This window comes from Oncorhynchus tshawytscha, linkage group LG10, assembly GCF_018296145.1.
Source record: "Oncorhynchus tshawytscha isolate Ot180627B linkage group LG10, Otsh_v2.0, whole genome shotgun sequence".
Lineage (NCBI taxonomy): Eukaryota > Metazoa > Chordata > Actinopteri > Salmoniformes > Salmonidae > Oncorhynchus > Oncorhynchus tshawytscha.
In genome coordinates this window covers 54,916,169-54,929,687 of record NC_056438.1, presented here as the reverse complement: position 1 = coordinate 54,929,687, position 13,519 = coordinate 54,916,169, and the positions used below count along the sequence as shown (strand labels likewise).

Here is a 13,519-nt window from a genome sequence, read left to right as displayed (position 1 = left end):
GACACACCTACTCATTCAAGGGTTTTTCTTAATTTTTACTATTTTATATATTGTAGAATAATAGTGAAGACATCAAAATTCTGGAATAACACATGGAATCAAAATATATTTTATATTTGAGCCACACTTTGCCTTGATGACAGCTTCTCACACTCTTGGCATTCTCTCAACCAGCTTGAGATAGTCATCTGGAATGCATTTCAAATAACAGGTGTGACTTGTTAAATTTGTGGAATTTCTTCTCTTCTTAATGTGTTTCAGTCAATCAGTTGTGTTGTGACAAGGTAGGGGTGGTATTATGGCAAGAACAGCTCAAATAAGCAAAGGGAAATGACAGTCCATCATTACTTTAAGACATGAGGTTCAGTCAATCCAGAAAATGTCAAGAATTTGAAAGTTTCTTCAAGTGCAGTAGCAAAAATCATCAAGCGCTATGATGAAACTGGCTCTCATGAGGTCCGCCACAGGAAAGGAAGGCCCAGAGTTACCTCTGCTGCAGAGGAATGATTCATTAAAGTTACCAGCATCAGAAATTTCAGCCCAAATAAATGCTTCACAGAGTTCAAGTAACAGACACATGTCAACATCAACTGTTCAGAGTAGACTCAGGCTTTCATGGTTGAATTGCTGCAAAGGACACCAATAATAAGAAGAAACTTGCTTGGGCCAAGAAACACAAGCAATGGACATTTGATCAGTGGGAATCTGTCCTTTAGTCTGATGAGTACAAATTTGAGATTTATTGGTTCCAACCGGTATGGCTTTGTGAGATACAGAGTAGGTTAACGGATGACCTCTGCATGCGTGGTTCCCACCGTGAAGCATGGAGCTGTAGGTGTGATGGTGCTTTGCTGGTGACAGTCTGTCATGTATTTTGAATTCAAGACACACTTAACAAGCATGGCTACCACTGCATTCTGCAGCTATAACCCATCCCATCTGGTTTGCGCTTAGTGGGACTATCATTTGTTTTTCAACAGGACAATGACCCAACACACCTCCAGGCTGTGTAAGGGCTATTTGACCTAGAAGGAGAGTGCTGCATCAGATGTCCTGTTCTTCCCAATCACCCAAGCTCAACCCAATTGAGATGGTTTGTGATGAGTTGGACCGCAGAGTGAAAGAAAAGCAGCCAACAAGTGCTCAGCATATGTGGGAACTCCAAGACTGTAGGAAATGCATTCCAGGTGAAGATGGTTGAGAGAATGACAAGAGTTTGCAAAGCGGTCATCAAGGCAGTTATTTCATAGTTTTGATGTCTTCACTATTATTATACAATATAGAAAATATTAGAAATAAAGAAAAACCCTTGAATGAGTAGGTGTGTCAAAATGTTGGACTTGTAATGTATATTTAAAATAATATATACAATATAAATTATTTACAAAAAATATAAATGAGTGATTGGAAATTACGATGACAATAACATTGATGAAAGCCACGGTCTATCTGCAATATTAAAGCTGATCAACCCCCTAAAAATGTTTTTTAAATTTTTTAATAATGTAACATTTGGATACTTACTGAGACTTGGTTAAAAATTCTGTGCCAGACTCCGATGTGTCTCTAAATGGATATAATGTTTATAGATCTGACAGAGCTGGCAGAGGTAGGGCTGTCACCATATTCATAAAGAACAACATAAATGTTACTGTGTGTAATACCACTCTTGTCCCCAAGCAATTTGAATGTCTTGTACTAAATGTGGGCCTTGGTAATAATGCCCAATTAGAGTTTATCAACCCTCCCTTGGCCCTCCCAATTTCTCTTAGCAAATCTGACTTGCTGTTTAACTATAATAATTCTGAATGATTCATCTTGGGTGATCTTAACCTGGTTGGTTGAATGCCAGTATCAGTTAGACTGAAGGGTTTTTGTATTGAGCTAAATTTCTCAACTGATAACTAAATCAACCCGCCACAACTTAAAACCCCCTGAAAAACCATCTCTTCAGGATATCATTCTGACAAATGCCCCTCATAAGAATACATCCAATGGAATCTTTGCTAACGAGCTCAGTGACCATTGTCCCATTGCCTGTATTAGAGATACTAAACTACCTCAATTGTGTCCACGCATTATTACAAAGATACATTTTAGAACTTCCAATGAGCAACATTTCCTGTATGACCTGGGGTTGTATGGTTAGGAGGGTCTGTCCTCTATCTCTGATTAGGATCAGGCCCTTAAATGTTTTACCTCTCTGTTTAACTCTGTAGATACAGTTGAAGTTGGAAGTTTACATACATTTAGGTTGGAGTCATTAAAACTAATTATTCAACCACTCCACAAATTTCTTGATAACAAACTATAGTTTTGGCATGTCGGTTAGGACATCTACTTTGTGCATGACACAAGTAATTTTTCCAACAATTGTTTACAGACACATTATTTCACTTATAATTCACTGTATCACAATTCCAGTGGGTCAAAAGTTTACATGCATTAAATTGACTGAGCCTTTAAACAGCTTGGAATATTCCAGAAAGTGATGTCATGGCTTTAGATGCTTCTGATAGGCTATTTGACATCATTTGAGTCAATTGGAGGTGTACCTGTGGATGTATTTCAAGGCCTACCTTCAAACTCAGTGCCTCTTTGCTTGACATCATGGGAAAATCAAAAGAAATCAGCCAAGACCTCAGATTTTTTAAATTTGACCTCCACAAGTTTGGTTCATCCTTGTGAGCAATTTCAAAATGCCTGACGGTACCACGTTCATCTGAACAAACAATAGTATGCAAATATAAACACTGTGGGACAACGCAGCCGTCATACCGCTCAGGAAGGAGACGCGTTGTCTCCTAGAGATGAATGTACTTTGGTGCAAAAATGCAAATCAATCACAGAACAATAGCAAAGGACCTTGTGAAGATGCAGGAGGACAAAAGTATCAATATCCACAGTAAAACGAGTCTGATATCGATGTTGAAAGGCCGCTCAGCAAGGAAGAAGCCACGGCTCCATATCCGCCAGGAAAAAAACAGACTACGGTTTGCAACTGCACATGGGACTAAGATCGTACTTTTTGGAGAAATGTCCTCTGCTCTGATGAAATACAAATAGAATTGTTTGGCCATAATGACCATCGTTATGTTTGGAGGAAAAAGGGGGAGGCTTGCAAGCCAAAGAACACCATCTCAACCGTGAAGCACGGGGGTGGAAGCATCATGTTGAAGGAGTGCTTTGCTGCAGGAGGGACTGGTGCACTTCACAAAATAGATGGCATCATGAGGTAGAAAAATTATGTGGATATATTGAAGCAACACCTCAAGACATCAGTCAGGAAGATAAAGCTTGGTCGCAAATGGGTCTTCCAAATGGACCATGACCACAAACATATTTCCAAAGTTGTGGCAAAATGGCTTAAGGACAACGAAGTCAAGGTATTGGAGTGGCAATCACAAAGCCCTGACCTCAATCCTATAGAAAATCTGTGGGCAGAACTGACAAAGAATGTGAGAGCAAGGAGGCCTACAAACCTGACTCAGTTACACCAGCTCTGTCAGGAGGAATGGGCCACAATTCACCCAACTTATTGTGGGAAGCTTGTAAGAAGGCTACCCAAAACTTTTGACTCAAGTTAAACAATTTAAAGGCAATGCTACCAAATACTAATTGAGTGTATGTCAACTTCTGACCCACTGGGAATGTGATGAAAAGCTGAAATAAATCATTCTCTCTACTATTATTCTGACATTTCACCTTCTAAAAAAAATATTATCCTAACTGACCTAAAACAGGGAATTTTTACTAGGATTAAATGTCAGGAGTAGTGAAAAACTGAAATGTATTTGGCTAAGGCGTATGTAAACTTCTAACTTCTATGCCTTATAATATAAGAGATTAAGGACAGATCTAACTCACAGTTCAGTCCTTCAGACATTTTAAGAATACATGTCTTACTCTGGTTAGAAAAGCAAAGTCAACATACTTAATGAATTGTGTATCTGAGAGTTGTGGAAACCAGCTAAAATCTGGACTTTTTTTTTTAACACCACCCCCTCATTGCCCCAGCATGTTATAACAGCCTCTTGTCCTATAACAGACAACAATGACATGTGTGGTGCTTTTAATAACCATTTTGCCTCAGCTGACCATCTATTTGAAATAAATTGTTTCTGAAAATACCTCAAGCTCCACTAGTCTTTTATTCACTTCTAAAGAAATAGCAGAGAATGATGCACTTTCAGGCACTCACTTTTTTTAAAGAATGAAGTGCCTTGCAAAAGAACTGCTTCATTCCTTTCTACTGCAGCTTTCTGCCCCCGTCATTGTAGAACTGTTGACCCACATTTTGTTTTTAACAATTGCTTCTGGTGCTATTCCTAAAATATGTAAGGCGGCGCATGCCCTCCCCCTTTATCCTTCTGACCTGGATAACTACCGCCCAATCTCTAAACTATCTTGCCTTGCAAAAATATTAGAATCACTGGCAAACTCTCAGCTAAGAACTTTTTAACTTCAAATGATATTCTTAATGTGTACCACTCTGGTTTTAGACCTGGACATAGCTACGCTTGTCTTAAATGAAAAAATAAATTGCTGTCATATTTATCCAAGGCCTTGGATACTCTCGACCATCCCCTACTCATTCAAAGGTTGTCTGTAATGGGCATCGACCAGGCATCTTGCATCTGTCAGACAGGACACAATATGTGCTTTCTGATGGTTTTAAGTCAAATTACCTCAATATTACTAAAGGTGTCGCGCAGGGGTCAGTTTTGGGACCTGTCCTCTTTATTATTTGTATACATTTTCTAACATTCATCTGTATGCATATGACACTTATGTACGCTATTGCCACTACAGCTGACCAGGCTAGGTGGGACCTGCAATCTGATTTTGTTGCCTTGCAGAAGTCCTTGTTGATTTAAAATTGTTACTTAATGCGGAAAAAACTAAATGTATTTTGTTTTCTAATTTTCTTAGAAATATTTCAGATGGCTTCCGTATTTTTTCATTGGATGGTTCTTTAATCGAGCTGGTTCCTGCATATAAATATCTGTGTATTTGACAATAAATTGACATTTAAAAACATACGTATGAGCTAGTTAAGAAGCTGAGATTTAAGGTAGTCTTCTTTTATAGAAATAGATTATGCCTCTCCCTAAACAGCAGGATTCAGATTGTACAGTGAACTTTCCTGTCGGTTCTTGACTATGGGGACAGAATGTATCAGAATGCATTAGCCACTGCTCTTAACCCTTTGGATGCCGTCCATAGTGCCCTTTGCTTTATCACAGGTGACAGTTTTAACACAAATCACAGCATCCTATATCAGAAGGTTGGCTGGTCCTCATAAATGTCCATTGGGTCACTGCATTACTCCCTCTTTGTTTACTAAGTTCTACTACACAAGCTTACGACCTACATAGTGTAACTTTGTTGTTGAAGTTTAAAACAAGTTACAAAACACATTCAAAGGGTTGGTTAACTCTTGAGGTTCTTTGGGTCTCCACAGAATTTAGGAAAATCCGCTGACATTTTTATGCGTCCCACTGCTGTAACAATTTGCAGATCTCATTAAAATTGGATGTTGGGACCTAGTAGCTGAGAAAGGTAACTGTTGTCTATGATTGTTTTAGTTTTTTGCGTATGTTATACTGAGCAAAAATATAAACGCAACATGCAACAATTTCAAAGATTTTACTGAGCTACAGTGAATTGAAATAAATTATTTAGGCCCTAATCTATGGATTTCACATGACTAGAGAGCATAGACCCACCCACTTGGGAGCTAGGTACACCCACTGTGGAGCCGGGCCCGGCCAATCAGAATTATTTTTTCCCCCACAAAAGGGCATAAATGAAATCAAATTTTATTTGTCACATACACATAGTTAGCAGATGTTAATGCGAGTGTAGCGAAATGCTTGTGCTTCTAGTTCCGACAATGCAGTAATAACCAATGAGTAATCTAAACTAATAATTTCACAACTTTTCTTTTACACTTTACAAATGTAAGGTAATGAAGAATATGTACATAAAAATGTATGAATGAGTGATGGTACAGAAGGGCATAGGCAAGATCGTATTGGGTACAGTAAGTACATATGAGACGAGTAATGTAGGGTATGTAAACATAAAAGTGGCATTGTTTAAAGTGGCTAGTGATACATTTTTCATCCATTTTTACATTATTAAAGTGGCTGGAGTTGAGTCAGTATGTTGGCAGCAGCCACTCAATGTAAGTGGTGGCTGTTTAACAATCTGATGGCCTGTTTTTCAGTCTCTTGGTCACTGCTTTGATGCACCTGTACTGACCTCGCCTTCTGGATGATAGCGGGGTGAACAGGCAGTGGCTCAGGTGGTTGTTGTCCTTGATGATCTTTATGGCCTTCCTGTGACATCGGGTGGTGTAGGTGTCCTGGAGGGCAGGTAGTTTGCCCCCGGTGATGCGTTGTGCAGACTCACTACCCTCTGGAGAGCCTTACGGTTGTGGGCGGAGCAGTTGCCATACCAGGCGGTGATACAGCCCGACAGGATGCTCTTGATTGTGCATCTGTAAAAGTTTGTGAGTGCTTTTGGTGACAAGCCAAATTTCTTCAGCCTCCTAAGGTTGAAGAGGCGCTGATGCGCTTTCTTCACCACGCTGTCTGTGTGGGTGGACCAATTCAGTTTGTCCGTGATGTGTACACCGAAAACTTACTACCCTCTCCACTACTGTCCCGTCGATGTGGATAGGGGTGTGCTCCCTCTGCTGTTTTCTGAAGTCCACGATCATCTCCTTTGTTTTTTGATGTTGAGGGTGAGGTTATTTTCCTGACACCACACTCCGAGGGCCCTCACCCCCTCCCTGTAGGCCGTCTCATCGTTGTTGGTAATCAAGCCTACCACTGTAGTGTCGTCTGCAAACTTGATGATTGAGTTGGAGGCGTGCATGGCCACGCATTCGTGGGTGAACAGGGAGTACAGGAGAGGGCTCAGAATGCACCCTTGTGGGGCCCCAGTGTTGAGGATCAGCGGGGTTGAGATGTTACCTACCCTCACCACCTGGGGACGGCCGGTCAGGAAGTCCAGTACCCAGTTGCACAGGGCGGGGTCGAGACTCAGGGTCTCGAGCTTGATGACAAGTTTGGAGTGTACTATGGTGTTAAATGCTGAGCTGTAGTCATTGAACAGCATTCTTACATTGTCCAGATGGGTTAGGGCAGTGTGCAGTGTGGTTGCAATTGCGTCGTCTGTGGACCTATTGGGGTGGTAAGCAAATTGGAGTGGGTCTAGGGTGTCTGGTAGGGTGGAGGTGATATGGTCCTCTACGAGTCTCTCAAAGCACTTCATGATGACGGAAGTGAGTGCTACGGGGCGGTAGTCGTTTAGCTCAGTTACCTTAGCTTTCTTGGGAACAGGAACAATGGTGGCCCTCTTGAAGCATGTGGGAACAGCAGACGGGGATAAGGATTGATTGAATATGTCCGTAAACACACCAGCCAGCTGGTCTGCGCATGCCCTGAGGACGTGGCTGGGTTATGCCGTGTGGGCCTGCAGCCTTGCGAGGATTAACACGTTTAAATGTTTTACTCATGTCAGCTGCAGTGAAGGAGAGTCTGCAGGTTTTGGTAGCGGGCCATGTCAGTGGCACTGTATTGTCCCCAAAGCGAGCAAAGAAGTTGTTTAGTCTGTCTGGGAGCAAGACATCCTGGTCCGCGACGGGGCCGGTTTTCTTTTTGTAATCCGTGATTGACTGTAGAAACTGCTACATACCTCATGTCTAAGCCGTTGAATTGTGACTCTACTGTCTCTATACTGACGCTTAGCTTGTCTGATTGCCTTGCGGAGGGATTAGCCACACTGTTTGTATTCATTCATGTCACCTTGTGTTACACCCTGACCTTAGAGATCCTTTTTTATTCTCTGTGTTTGGTTAGGTCAGGGTGTGACTCAGCAGATGCCCACCCTTACCCTCCCCTATAGGTTCAGGTTTGCGGCCGGAGTCTGCACCTTTGGGGGGGAGGGGTACTGTCACGCCCTGACCTTAGAGATCCTTATTTCTTCTCTATGTTTGGTTAGGTCAGTTTGTGACTCAGGTGGGAGAATCTGTTTTCTATTTCTTTGTTGTTTTTGCCTAGTGTGGTTCTCAATCAGAGGCAGCTGTCTATCGTTGTCTCTGATTGGGGATCATATATAAGTTGTCATTTTCCGTTTGGGTTTTGTGGGGTGTTGTTTTCCCGTTTAGTATCTGTGCCTGACGGAACTGTTCGCTTTCATTGTTTGTATTTGTTATTTTTGTTTGAGTGATTCTTGACAATAAAGATCATGAACCCTTTCCACGGTGCACTTTGGTCCACTCTTCCTTACGACAACGAGCGTTACACCTTGCCCTGATTAAAAGCAGTGGTTTGCGCTTTCAGTTCCGAGCGAATGCTGCCATCAATCCACGTTTTCTGGTTTGGAATGTTTTAATAGTAGCTGTGGGTACGACATCCCCGATGCACTTGCTAATAAACTCGCTCACCGAATCAGCGTATTCGGCAATGTTGTTGTTTGACGCAATGTGGAACATATCCCAGTCCATGTGATCGAAGCAATTTTGAAGCGTGGAATCAGATTGGTCGGACCAGCGTTGAACAGACCTGAGCGTGGGAACTTCCTCTTTTAGTTTCTGTCTATAAGCTGGAAGCAACAAAATGGAGTCATGGTCAGCTTTTCTGAAAGGAGTGCGGGGGAGGGCCTTATATGCGTATAATTAGGGACAGAAAAAAAACCTTCAAAAAATACTCCCCTCAGACGATCCCACAGGTGAAGAAGCCGGATGTGGAGGTCTTAAGCTACATGTGGTCTGAGGTTGTGACGCCGGGTGGATGTACTGCCAAATTCTCTAAAATGACATGGTCGGGAAATGAATATTAAATTATCTGGCAACAGATCAGTTGGACATTCCTGCAGTCAGCATGCCAATTTCACACTACTTCAAAACAGTGTGCAATTGGCATTGTGTTGTGTGGCAAAACTGCACATTTTACAGTGCCCTTTTATTGTCCCCAATGTGCACCTGTGTAATAATCATGCTGTTTAATCAGCTTCCTGGTATGCCACACCTGTCAGGTGGATGGATTATCTTGGCAAAGGAGAAATGCTCACTAACAGGGATGTAAAAAAAAAAAAAAAAAAAAAAAAAAGCTAAATAATATTTTTGTATGCATGGAACATTTCAAGGATCTTTTTATTTCAGGTCATGAAAAATGTGAGCAACACTTTCAGTATAACATATATTTACATTGCATTCGGGGAGTATTCAGACATACGGGAACTATTCCACATTTTGTTTTACGTTACAGCCTTATTCCATAATGTATTTAAAAAGAAATCCTCATCAATCTAAACACAATAACCCATAATGAAAAGCAAAAAGCAAAAACAGTTTATTTTTTTGGTGCAAATGTATACGGGTTTTTTTTTATACCTTACTTACATGAGAATTCAGACCCTTTGCTATGAGACTCAAAATTGAGCTCAGGTAAATCCTGTATCCATTGATCATCCTTGAGAAGTTTCTACAACTTGATTGGAGTACAACTGGTAAATTCAATTAATTGGGCATGATTTGGAAAGGCACACACCTGTATTTATAATGTCCCACAGTTGACAGAGCAAAAACCATGTCAGGAGGTTGAAGGAATTGTCCGTAGAGCTCCGAGACAGGATTGTGTTGATGCACAGATCTGAGGAAGGGTACCAATAAAATTCTACAGAATTGATTATTCCAAGAACACAGTGCCCTTCATCATTCTTAAATGGAAGAAGTTTGGAACCCCCAAGACTCTTCCTAGAGCTGGTCGGTTGGCCAAACTGTGCAATCGGGGAAGAAGAGCCTTGGTCAGGGAGGTGACCAAGAACCTGATGCTCACTATGACAGAGCTCCAGAGTTCCTTTGTGGAGATGGGTGAACCTTCCAGAAGGACAACCATCTCTGCAGCACTCCATCAATCAGGCCTTTATGGTAGAGTGGCCAGATGGAAGCCACTCCTCAATAAAAGGCACATGAAAGCCTGCTTGGACTTTGTCAAAAGGCACATAAAGGACTCTCAGACTTTGAGAAACAAGATTCTCTGGTATGATGAAACCAAGATGGAACTCTTTGGCCTGAATGCCAAGCATCATGTCTGGAGTAAACCTGGCACCATTCCTACGGTGAAGCACGGTGGTGGTAGCATCATGCTGTGGGGATGTCTTTCAGCGCCAGGGACTGGGAGACTAGTCAGAATAGAGGGAAAGATATGAACAGAACAAAGTGAAGAGAGATCCTTGATGAAAACCTGTTCCAGAGTGCTCAGGATCTCAGGTTGGACCAAAGGTTCACCTTCCTACAGAACAATGACCCTAAGCACACAGCCAAGAAAATGCAGGAGTGGCTTCGGGACAAGTCTCTGAATGTCCTTGAGTGGCCCAGCCAGAGGCCAGATTTGAACCCGATCGAACATCTCTGGAGAGACCTGAAAATAGCTGTGCAGAGACTCTCGGTCGCAGTGTGGACTCCCTGGTAAAATAAAGGTTAAATAAAGGCCAATATATACTGAAAGCAGCTGTTGTGATCCAGGTTAAATCCATACATACTGTACAGTTGGTTACATTTTGTATGGATTTAGGCTTCCTCATGCAAGCATGCTTTATGAACACATTTTCTAAATCACGCCCTCAACGCAGGTGTGGAATACATTCTCATCTGCAAGATCTGATACATACAGAGAGATCCAGACGATGTTATTGACTTATTAAACATTATCTTCTATGTTGTAACTGAAACTAACTTAGGGGTAACACTCATAGAAATAGAATGAATCACTCTAATTATATGGTGATTATGTTTCACAAACACTTACAAGTAGAAGCCTTGGAACAAATTATGTTTCATTGAGAAACATAGTGGAATGTTAAAACAGTGGTAATATCCAGGTGCTCTGTTGTTATCGAATGGGGAATGGAGTAGAGGTAGAGAGTTTTGGCTTAAATAATTCCCTCCAATCCTGCAGAGCTGCAGGTGCAGTCAGCTTGTTCTAAAGCCCTGTAATTAAGAGCATCTATCATCATTAGCACTGGTACGGTCAGCCAATGCTTTTTACAATTAACTCCTCGAAATCCCCATGGAAGAAAAGTAATGCTCTGTTCACAACCTCTGTCATCACAAATTTTTCAGTCAAGACAACATCATCCAAAGCTAATGGGCAGCATCTCATGGTCTTTGCACATTATAGGCAAAGACTTGTATGATAATGTGATGTAAGATTTGAGGTTTACTTTGGATGCTTGGATTATCCCCATAAACATTGGCTTGCTATTGCTTCGTATCCCTCAAAATTATTCCAAAGACCAGTGTTTTTTTCATGGTTTTGAAAGAAATGTTTGTGTACACTACTGCACATTTTTACAGAAATTGAACTGTAGAGTTTGTTCTTAAAGTCTTTGAAATTGTGCAAGCCATACTTAGTACTAAGTAACAGTATGCAATTACACTTTAATTATTATACTTACATGGTATGGTACTTCCAATGTTATTCCTGTGTTTCAAAATGCCTATATATTGTAAGGTTGGACTAAATATGTTTTCTATACTTTCTTTTATTGAATAATGATCAAACATTTTCCATGTTGTGTACTGTATGTTGTCAAATAACTTTAAATGTATTTGATGTCTATACCATTCATTCACATCTCCTGTAACATCAAGCTAGATTTTCTGCTGATATTTGCATTCCTCACATAAGTATCAGCCAATGAAATGACCCAAAACACCATTAATCAGATGGATTAAAAAAATGTCCCATGGTTCACTTGAATTGAGATCAGTTTGTTGTTGCAGGGAATTCAGCCATTGGAAAGTGAACAGCTTGGCTACAGAGAAGAGGGACTTTTTTAAGGCACCCTTGCCGCTGGCGCCGGAGTTTCTACGCAACCTGAGGTTGCTGGGCCGAAGACCAAGTCTGCAGCAGATCCACGAGAACTTGATCAAGAAATACGGAACTCACTTTTTGGTGTCTGCTACGCTAGGAGGTAAGCAGCTTCACATACACCTACTCAGTGGCACTTAGCTTTAGGCTTTGTGGCTAAGGGATGTTGTTAGTTACTCATCTTAGTCTGTTCTCAAAATTGCTTCGGTGTAATTTCATCTCCTCAGATATTGATCATGTTGACTGCTTTAAAACAAACCAAAAATTACTCATACTGTATATATTTAGTCTGCTCATGATATCACTGTTGACAGGGCGACAGGTAGCATAGTGGTTAAGAGCATTGGGGCAGTAACAAAAAGGTCGCTGGTTTGAATCCCTGAGCAGGCAAGATGGAAAAATCTGCCGTTTTTCCCTAAAGCAAGGCAGTTAACCCCCAATGTCGACTGCTGCGCGGGCGCCGATGACATTGATTAAGGCGGATGTCCCATTTTGTTTGAATACATTTACTTATGCAACTGACTAGGTATCCCCATACCAGTAATTTACGTTCATTTTTACTATTCAAAATAAGTTAATGTTAATAAATATGGTCAGTCATTCTCTGTTAGTATGGACGAAGTCTGCTTTGTTGATTTGGCAATCCATGATTGAAGTAATGCTGAATACATGAGGGAAATTCCAACAGTTATGCACATAGTTTGAGATATTGAATGCTCTTCTCCCCCTAGCATCTAAAAAACTATTGGACAAACAGTCCTGGTTGTGGTCTCTAAACATTTGCTATGACATCAACCAGAATACTACTACATCTGATGATATGTAGGCACTAATTATGATGCCACTTAATGGTGGATATATGAACTGAAGTTACAGAGTCGAAGTGACAAGAAAGATGAATGCAGTGGAAAAGCCATACTGAGCTCTTGTAATTACCGGCTCAAACAAAAGGGATGGGACTATACCCTGCATGCTAATGAGATAATTGCAAATAGCAATGCACACATTCTTATGCTGGATGCTGATGGTATCTCATAGCCCCAAGGTAGAAGAGAGCTAAGCACGCTGTCTGGTCTAGCAGAATCATGTGAATACTATAGTGTTCTTTTGAAAAGTCTGGGTTTTCATACAAGACAGAGATAGACCTTCATAATCTGTCTGCAGTCTATGAGCTTTTGTCTGAATGCCTCAGTTAATTCCTTTCATGGAGGATAATGGCACCCATTACTCTCAACAAGTATTAAAACTTTCGGTGTCATTATGATTAAAGTGACCCAGTTTTTGCAGTTGTTCTTCTTTTTTTAAGGACAATGTGTAACTTTGATTGAATATCCCTCTGGGATTTTTTTTCTCTTCTATTCTATTGTCTTCTATTCTATTGTCTTCTATTCTATCTTTCTACAGGAGAAGAATCGTTGACAATCTTCCTGGATAAGCAGAAGCTCAGTAAGAAATCGGTGGGACAAGGAAACAGCTCTGTGGTCTCCCTGGAAGTATTGCATCAGTTGGCTGCCTCTTATTTCACAGACCGCGAGAGCACCTTGAGACGACTTCACCACCTACAGATAGCTACCTCCGCCATAAAGGTAGATCAACTGCTACTCTCAAGGACACTCAGTCATTGAAGCATC

General features: G+C 41.1%; 1 protein-coding gene across 1 annotated transcript in view; it reads left to right on the top strand.

Moving 5' to 3' along the window:
* The window catches only part of LOC112261103 (BMP/retinoic acid-inducible neural-specific protein 3-like), a 65,234-nt gene that overhangs the window by 13,090 nt on the left and 38,625 nt on the right, over window positions 1-13,519 (top strand). Inside the window, exons 2-3 of the mRNA XM_042328772.1 lie at window positions 11,801-11,991; window positions 13,293-13,474. Coding sequence (XP_042184706.1) covers window positions 11,801-11,991; window positions 13,293-13,474 — 373 coding nt within the window. The remainder of the gene's footprint in view (window positions 1-11,800; window positions 11,992-13,292; window positions 13,475-13,519) is intronic.